Below are 9,379 nucleotides of genomic sequence, written 5' to 3' on the forward strand. Positions count from 1 at the left end.
CTCTTCCCTCCCCTTTTTCATCCCTCCAGTTCCATCCCTCTCCCCTCCCCTTTCCCTCCTTTCCCCCCCCCCCCCCCCTTCCCTTCCCCCCCTTCCTTTTTTTTTTTTTCCAGATAGAGTCTCACTCTGTCACCCAGGCTGGAGTGCACTGCCACAATCATAGCTCACTGCAGCCTTGAACTCCTGGGCTCAAGCCATTCTCCCATCTTAGCCTCCTGAGTAGCTGGAACTATAGGCACATGCGACCATGACCAGCTGTTTTTTGTTTGTTTTTTTAACTTCTTGTAGAGACAGGGTCTCCTTATGATGCCCAGGCTGGTCTTGAGCATCTGGGCCCAAGAGATCCTCTTGTCTTGGCCTCCCAAAGAGCTGGGATTACAGGCATAAATCACTGTTCTCAGCCTCTTTTACTTTTTTTTCTTGTCATGCACTCATTGTGTGACCTTGGAAATATTAACTCATACTTTTCATTTTTCTTTTTTTTTTTTTTGAGACGGAGTTTTGCCCTTTTGCCCAGGTTGGAGTGCAGTGGCGCGATCTCCACTCACTGCAACCTCCGCCTTCCAGTTTCAAGTGATTCTCCTGCCTCAGCCTCCTGAGTAACTGGGATTACAGGTGCTCACTACCACACTCAGCTAATTTTTGTATTTTTAGTAGAGACAGGGTTTTACCATGTTGGCCAGGCTGGTCTTGAACTCCTGACCTCATGATTCACCTGCCTCAGCCTCCCAAAGTGCTGGGATTACACGCGTGAGCCACCTTACCTGGCCATACTTTTCATTTTAAAAATGAACAAACTGAAGCCCACACGGGTAAGAACTTTCTCAACTTTAACAGGACTAGAGGATGTAGAATGGGGCACAGTGGATCTGAAACACAGAACATTTCCCTGCCCCAGAGATGACAAAAATGTCACTCTAAGCTATAACTTCCTATGCCTGTGCCATAACAGACATCATTATTCAATCACAGCATTGTGTGTGATTTGTGCCTCCATAGCCATTCTATAATCTCACCATTAGTAATAAAACCCAAAAGCTCATAGGTTTTAGCTGAGTACATGGTTATCTGCACAAAGACCATATTTCCCTAGCTGAGCGCAGTGGCTCACCCCTGTAATCCCAGCACTTTGGGAGGCCAAGGTGGGTGGATCACCTGAGGTCAGGAGTTTGAGACCAGCCTGGCCAACATGGTGAAACCTGGTCTCTACCAAAAATTATCTGGGCATGGTGGCATGTGCCTGTAATCCCAGCTACTTGAGAGGCTGAGGCAGGAGAATGACTTGAACCCGGGAAGCAGAGGTGCAGTGAGCCAAGATTGTGCTATTGCACTCCAGCCTGGGCGACAAGAGCAAAACTCCATCTCAAAAAAAAGGAAGGAAGGAAGGAAGGAAGGAAGGAAGGAAGGAAGGAAGGAAGGAAGGAAGGAAGGAAGGAAGGAAAGAAAGAAAGAATCATGTTTCCCAGGCTTCCTTACAGTTGGAGATACCCAAGTTCTTGCCAATGAGACAGAAATAGAAATATTTAGTTCTGCTTCTAGGTCATGCCCTTAAAATGAAGAGGCCTGCCATCTGCTTCTCCTATTCCCACTGGCTAGAATGCCATCTTGATGGTAGGAACTGGAGCAGCCATCTTGGGCCAATGAGGACAGCCCTACACTGAAAATGGCAGAGCAGCCAGATTGAAGGAGTATGGGTGCCAGACACCCTAAGGACTCCCTTTTACCTCTGCTTTTGCTTGAACTATTTCATAAGAGAGAATTCAACTCCTATTTTATTTAAGCCACTGATATTTTGGCCATTGTTTTTTTTACAACTTCTGAGTCTATATCCTAACAAATCCACACTCTTTCCCACTATGCCAACTTCAGTCTCAGAATCCTCCTCAACACAGCATTCTAGCAGCTGCCCCTAAATCAACTCCCTCCATGCACTGTACTTAGTGTCTCTTAGCATTTCTATTTTGAAAATAATGTGCCTGGGGAGTGCAGCTCTCACTACCAGGTCATGTGGCACAGTGAGAGCTCTGACATTTGAACCACAAGTGAATTCAGTGGTCTCACAATCAATGTGAGAGATTGTGGGTGGGCAGAATGAATGGATGAATGGACGAATGGATGAGTGAGTGGATGGATGGAAGGAAAGGTGCGTAGGTGGGTGAGTGGATGGATGGGTGAGTGGATGGATGGATGAAAGGATAAGAAGGTGGTTTGATGAATGGATGGATGGATGTATAGATGAATGAAAGGGTGGGTAAACGATTGGGTGAATGGATGAATAATGGATGGGTGGATGGATGAATGGGGCTAGATAAATGAAACGGTGGTAGGGTAGATGGATAGATGGATGGTGGGTGGATGGATGGAACAGTGGAAAAGCAGACGGATGAAAAAGTGGGAGGGTAGATGGATTTATAGATGGGGTATAGATGGATGGAAGGGTGGCAAGGTGCGTAGATGGATGGGTGGATAGGTGGGGGGTGGATGGATAGATGGATGGATGGGTGGATGGATGGATGGATGGATGGATGGATGGATGGATGGAGAGGAAGGTGGTTTGATAAATGAATCGATGGATAAATGGAAGGGTGGGTAGATGATTGAATGAATAGACAAATGATGTATGAAAGGGGGGTAGATGAGTGAATGGATGGATAGATGGATGGAAGAGTAGGAGGGTAGATGGATGGGAGAGTGGGAAGATGAATGGATGGATGGATGGATGGATGGATGGATGGATGGATGGATGGATGAAGGTGGCAGTAGATGGATGGAAGCGTGGCAGAGAAGATGAGTGGATGAATGGATGGGTGGGTGGCAGGGTGGTTGATGGATGGATGGATAGATGAATGGAAGGGTGGGAGTGTAAATAGATGGATGAATGGATGGGAGGGTAATTGGATGGAAGAGTAGGAAGGTGAATTAATAGATGAATGGATGGATAGATGGATGGATGAATGGATGAGTGGGTGGGAGGGTGGTGGATGGATTGATGAATGGAAGGGTGGGAGGTAGATAGATGAACGAACGGATGGGAGGGTAATTGGATGGAAGAGTAAGAAGGTGAATGAATGGATGGATGGATAGATGGATGGATGAATGGAAGGAAGAGAAAACTGAATGACAAATGGATGGCAAAACCTAAATCCTCTTCACTCCCTTACATTCTGGGATTCCAAAGGCTTCTTACAGTTCCATCAGCTTCTCAGGGGCCTGTCAGGCATCAGTTCCTAGCTTTCAGACTTATTAGCAGGAGCTTGTAAATAGCCGAAACTGTCAGATGGGCACCAATCCCTTGGAGATGGGAAGCTTGGAGGCATCCTCTAGCATGGGGCTTATTAGCAGAATTTATATGAGACATCTGCAGTCCCTTGGCGGGGGGGCAGAGAGAGTTGATTCGGCATGAGACAGCAGGGGCAGGCTCTGATGGCACGCTTGGGGCCTCCCGACTAGCACAAGGGAGTCCCAGAGGACAACCTCAAACACCCAGCATTCACTGCCCCCAAGCAAGCAAGTGCTTGCTGGGATTTTCGCTACGCTGGGGAGACTCACCTTTGTGACAACCGCTGAGGGTTGCCCGGAGGGGTCCTCCCGGGGGCTGGAGGAATCCTCCAAGGGGCACCAACACAGGGTGTGTGCATAACCCGAACCAGCTCTGGGCCTGTTGGCACAGCTGTCCCACCAGTGCTGGATGTGAGGTGGCAAAGAAATGGAGTCTGGCCAGCAGTTCTGTGTACAGGAGGCTCCTCTCTGCAACAAAGGGATGTAGACTAAGTTGCCTAGATTGAGCCCCCTGTACCCTCCTGCCAATTGAGTCTCCACTCCCTGCAGGGGCTCCAGGACAAAAGAAAAGACACAATACCTCAGCTACTGGCCTCTGCTATTCTCTGTTACCCTCTGTTGTCTCCTTCTCTGCTCTCCAGTCCCACTTACGTTGCTTCAGTTGCACCCAGCTGTTTCCAGTCTCCAGCCTTTGCCCATGTGGCCTAGAATGCTTCCCTTCCCTTTCCTTCCTGCCTCCCTCCTTCTCTCCCTCCCTCCCTTCCTTTCTTCCTTCCTCTTTTATCACACTCTGTTGTCCCGGCTGGAGTGCAGTGGCACGATCAAAGCTCACTGCAGCCTCAAACTTCTGAGCTCAAGCAATCCTCCCATCTCAGCCTCCCAAATACTAGGGACTACAGGCGTGTGCCACCATGCTCAGCTAATTTATTTGTTTATTTTATTTTATTTTATTTCAGTTATTTTTGAGATGGAGTTTCAGCCTGTCACCCTGGAGTGCAATGGCGCAATCTCGGCTCACTGCAACCTCCACCTCCCAGGTTCAAGCGATTCTCCTGCCTCAGCCTCCCAAATAGCTGGAATTACAGGCTCCTGCCATCACACCCAGCTAATTTTTGTGTGTTTAGTTGAAACGGGGTTTCACCACGTTGGCTGGGCTGGTCTTGAGCTCCTGATCTCAAGTGATCCATCTGCCTCGGCTTCCTAAAGTGCTGAGATTACAGGAGTGAGCCACCATGCCCAGTTATTTATTTTTTTAGAGACAGGGTGCAGTGGCACGATCACAGCTCACTGCAGCCTCAAACTCCTGGGCTCAAGCGATCTTCCAGCCACAGCCTCCCGGGTAGCTGGAACTGCAGGTGCACGTTACCACGCCTGGTTAGTTTTTTGTTTTTTGTAGAGACAGGGTCTCGTTATGTAGCCCAGGTTGGTCTCAAACTCCTGGGCTCAAGTTATCCTCCTTCCTCGACCCCTCAAAGCTCTGGAATTATACGTGTGAGCCACTGTGCACAGACCCAATCTTTTCAATAAAGCAGGATCAGAGGAGGGATATATTGGAAATCTTTGTACCTTTCACTCAATTTTGCTGTGAACCTAAAACTGTTCTGTAAAAAATGGGCTATGAAGAAAAATTAGCCGGGCATAGTGGCACGGGCCTGTAATCCCAGCTACTCGGGAGGCTGAGACAGGAGAATCGCTGGAACCCGGGAGGCAGAGGTTGGGTGACAGAGCGAGACTCCTCAAAAAAAAGGACTCGTGATCGCGTTGGATCATTTAGGATGTGATGTTGAATGTTCCCCATTTCCCAGCTTGGATGTACGGAGAGCACATGGTTGTCCAGCAGCGCCCTCTGGTGATAATATTTGTTCCTACTCCTCCTCCTTGGCGCTGGAGTTGCCACAGGTTGTCAATCAAGGGGCTTTGCAGGGAACGTGCTCAGAGATCTGGGCTTTTAAATCTTCCTTCAACTGGGAAGTCATGCCCAGGGCTGTTTTCCTGGGAAGTTGCTCCATCAAGGTTTACAACTCCTGGCGAGCTCCTCTCGCGTTATTTTTCTTTCCGGTTGCCTTAAATTCCAGTTGTTTGGTGTGCTGCTCCATCTCCTTCTCTTTATTTATTTGTGTATTTTGAGACAGAGTTTTGCTACGTCATGCAGGTTGGAGTGCAGTGGCGCGATCTCGGTTCACCGCAACGTCTGCCTCCCGGGTTCAAGCAATTCTCATTCCTCAGCCTCCCAAGAAGCTGGGATTACAGGCATGCACCACCACACCCGGCTAATTTTTGTATTTTTAGTAGAGATGGGGTTTCACCGTCACCCAGGCTGGTTTCAAACTCCTGGCCTCAAGTAATCTGTCTGCCTCAGTTTCCCAAAGTGTTGGGGTTACAGGCGTGAGCCACTGTGCCCAGCCATCTATTTATCTATTTTTAACTAGTTAATTTTTTTTATAGAGATAGGGTCTTGCTGTGTTGCCCAGGTTGTTCTTGAACTCCTGCCTTCTAGCAATCCTTCTGTCTGGGCCTCCCAAAGTGCTGGGATTAGAAGCGTGAACCCCCGCACTCGGTCCCATCTCCTCTCTTAAAGGCTGAGACAAACATTAACTATGTTTAGGTCCCAGTGGGAGCTGGGGTAATGACAGGTAATCAGTAGGGATTGTGTGAATGTATAAGAAAGGCATAAATAGTTACAGGCACCATCATCTTCATATTGGGTGGAGTTCTGGACACATTTTAGTTCAATCACACATTTTGCAGTTGACACAAATAGGGTTTCAGGGCAGAAATAGCCCATCCAAGGCTGTTCATGTCAACAGTGCTATTATGTGACAGTAACAGGAGCTTAGATGGCATCACGGGTGGAGGTTCTGTGTGAATTGATGTACATACTCTTCCCAGCAGCCCTAGGTGGGAAGGTCACTCAGCATCCCTATTTTGCAGATGCGAAAACTGAGGGCTGTGGGGCACTGGGAGTGACGGTAAAGGGTCTGCAAGGTCACACTGCCAGAAGTGGCAGCACCAAGATTTCAATCGACACAGTATAGCTCAAAATTTATGGTCTTGACCATGACTGGTCTATGTGTGTATTAGTCTGTTCTCATGCTGCTAATAAAGACATACCCAAAACTGGGTAATCTGTAAACAAAAGAGGTTTAATTGACCTACAGTTCTGCAGGGCTGGGGAGGCCTCAGGAAACTTACAATCATGGTGGAAGGGGAAGCAAACATGCCCTTCGTCACAAGGCGGGAGGAGAGAGAAGAATGAGAGCCAAGCGAAGGGGGAAGCCCCTTATAAAACCGTCAGGTCTCTGCCACTTCTGCTGCCACTTCTGGGCTGATGGCCAGGAGAATAAAGAGAAGCAGTGGTGCTGCCACTTCTGGGCTGATGGCCAGGAGAATATAGAGAAGCAGACAGTTCAAGGATGCTTTGCAGAGCCAGGATTAAAAGCTCTGCATAGGAATCACAGGCCACTGGTCATCCTTTTTAACATGCTATTCACATCCATGGGGAAGCACTTTGGATACAGAGACTTAAACATCTTGAATACTCCCCCTTCCCTTGTGAACTCACCTCACAATTTATTGCCCTTTGTTAACATGGTATTTAAGGCCCCAGGTCTAAACGCTCCTTTGAGTTTTCACTTATCTTCTGTGAAACTTCTGTGCATATAAAATTAAAACGTGTGAGCCCTTTCTCCTGTAAAGCTGTCTTTTGTTAGTTTAATTCATAGGCCCCTATCACTGAACATAAAAGGGTAGATAAAAAGATATTATTTATTGTCTCCCATAGTTTGATTGTAAAATGGTGCAGCTATTGTGGAAAATGAAGTGGTGGTTCCTCAAAAAGACAGACACAAAATTGCCATGTGATCTAGTGATTCCTCTTCGTGACAGCCAAAAGTAGAAACACACAAATAAATGTCCACAGACAGATGAATAGATAAACAAAATGTGGCATATTCATACAATGCAATATTATTCAGCCTTAAAAAGGAAGGAAATTCTTAGCCAGGCATGGTAGCTCATGCCTGTAATCCCAGCACTTTGGGAGGTCAAGGTGGGCAGATCATGTGAGGTCAGGAGTTCGAGACCAGCCTGGCTAGCAGAGCAAAACCCCATCTCTACTAAAAAATACAAAAATCAGCTGCGTGTGGTGGCACACACCTGTAATCCCAGCTACTCTGGAGGCTGAGGCAGGACAATTGCGTGAACAACCCAGGAGGTGGAGGTTGCAGTGAGCTGAGATTGTGCCACTGCACTCCAGCCTGGGTGACAGAGTAAGACTCTGTTGTGCAAAAAAAAAGAGGAAATTCTGACATATGTTACAATGTGAATGAAACGTGAGGACGTTGTGCTCAGTAAGAGAAGTCAGAGAATAAAGGACAAATACTGTAAAATACCACTTATATGAAATACCTAAAGCAGTCATATTTATAGAGACAGAAAACAGCACGGTGGTTGCCAGGGACTGGGGTAAAGGGAGAATGGGGAGTGATATGGTTTGGCTGTGTCCCCACCCAAATCTAATCTTGAATTGTACTCCCCATAATCCCCCATGAGGGAGGGACCAGATGGGAGGTGATTGGATCGTGGGGATGGTTCCCCCATGCTGTTCTCATGACAGTGAGTTTTCACGAGATGATGGGTTTTTGGGTTTTATTGGAGACAGTCTCATTCTGTCGCCCAGGCTGGAGTGCAGTGGCGCAATCCCGGCTCACTGCAACCTCTGCCTCCCGTGTTCAAGCAATTTTCCCACCTCAGCCTCTCAAATAGCTGGAACTACAAGTGTGCGCCACCACACCTGACAAATTTTTATATTTTTAGTAGACATGGGGTTTCACCATGCTGGCCAGGCTGGTCTCAAACTCCTGACCTCAAGTGATCCGCCTGCCTCAGCCTCCCAAAGTGCTGGAATTATAGGTGTGAGCCACCGCACCTGGCCATCCAATGGTTTCATAAGGCAGTTTTCCCTGCCTTTGCTCCCTCACTCCCGCCGGCTGCCCTGTAAGACACACCTCTTTCCCTTCTGCCACAAGTTTCCTGAGGCCTTCCCAGCCATGCAGAACTGTGAGTCAATTAAACCTCTTTCTTTTGTAAATTACCCAGTCTTGGATGTTTCTTTACAGCAGGGTGAAGACGGGTTAGTACAGGGAGTGAGTGTTTAATGAAGACAGAGTTTCACTTTAGGAAGATTAACAAATTCTGGAGATCAATCGTGATGATAGCTGCACATTATTAATATATTTAATCTTGTCAGGCACCGTGGTTCATGCCTGTCATCCCAGCACTTTGGGAGGCTGAGGCAGGAGGATTGCTTGAGTCCAGGAGTTCAAGACCTGCCTGTGAAACATGACAAAATCCCGTCTCTACAAAATATATAAAAATTAGCCGAGCATGATGGTGCATATCTGTAGTCCCAGCTACTCAGGAGGCTGAGGCGGGAGGATCGCTTGAGCCTGATAGGAGGAGGTTGCAGTGAGCTGAGATCATGCCACCGTGCTCTAGCCTGGGCAATGAAGCGAGATCCTGTCTCAAAAAAAAAAATGGTTAAGACATGTATTTTGCTACAATTAAAACAAAACCAAACAGAACATCCTCATGGCCAGAGCGTCTGAAGACTTGGAGAGATTCTTCAAGATCTAGGACAGGGAGTAGCAAATTGCAATCTGAGGGCCAGACTCCGCCCAAGTCATCTGGGAGCTAGGAATAGGGTTTTTTTTTTTTTTTTTTTGGTTTGTTTATTTTGAGACAGGGTCTCGCTCTGTCACCCAGGGGAGCAATCACAGTTTACTGCAGCCTTAACCTCCCAGGCTCAAGTGATCCTCCCACCTCACCTTCCCAAGTAGCTGGGACTATAAGCGTAAGCCATCATGCTCAGCCTGAGAATAATTTTTACAGCCATGTGTTTGCAATAGACCAGATAATAGTGAAAACCAACTTTAAACCCTAAGTTTTGTACTCAGTTATTATTATATTTTGAATTTCATCAATAAAAAATATGTGGGAACTTTGTTTTCTCTTTTATCATATATGTACCTACATAATTTCCTAGAGTTTTCTTGAAATAGTTCCTATCTGGCACTTTCTTTTCTTTCCCCTCCCTCCCTCC

At 47.2% G+C, this 9,379-nt stretch overlaps 1 protein-coding gene across 1 annotated transcript in view; it reads right to left on the reverse strand.

The window, feature by feature from the left end:
• The window catches only part of NWD1 (NACHT and WD repeat domain containing 1), an 87,388-nt gene that overhangs the window by 40,060 nt on the left and 37,949 nt on the right, over positions 1 to 9,379 (reverse strand). The window contains 1 exon segment of the mRNA XM_023229651.2: positions 3,550 to 3,747. Within this exon segment, the coding sequence (XP_023085419.2) occupies positions 3,550 to 3,747 (198 nt within the window).

Source organism: Piliocolobus tephrosceles, chromosome 21 (genome assembly GCF_002776525.5).
Source record: "Piliocolobus tephrosceles isolate RC106 chromosome 21, ASM277652v3, whole genome shotgun sequence".
NCBI lineage: Eukaryota > Metazoa > Chordata > Mammalia > Primates > Cercopithecidae > Piliocolobus > Piliocolobus tephrosceles.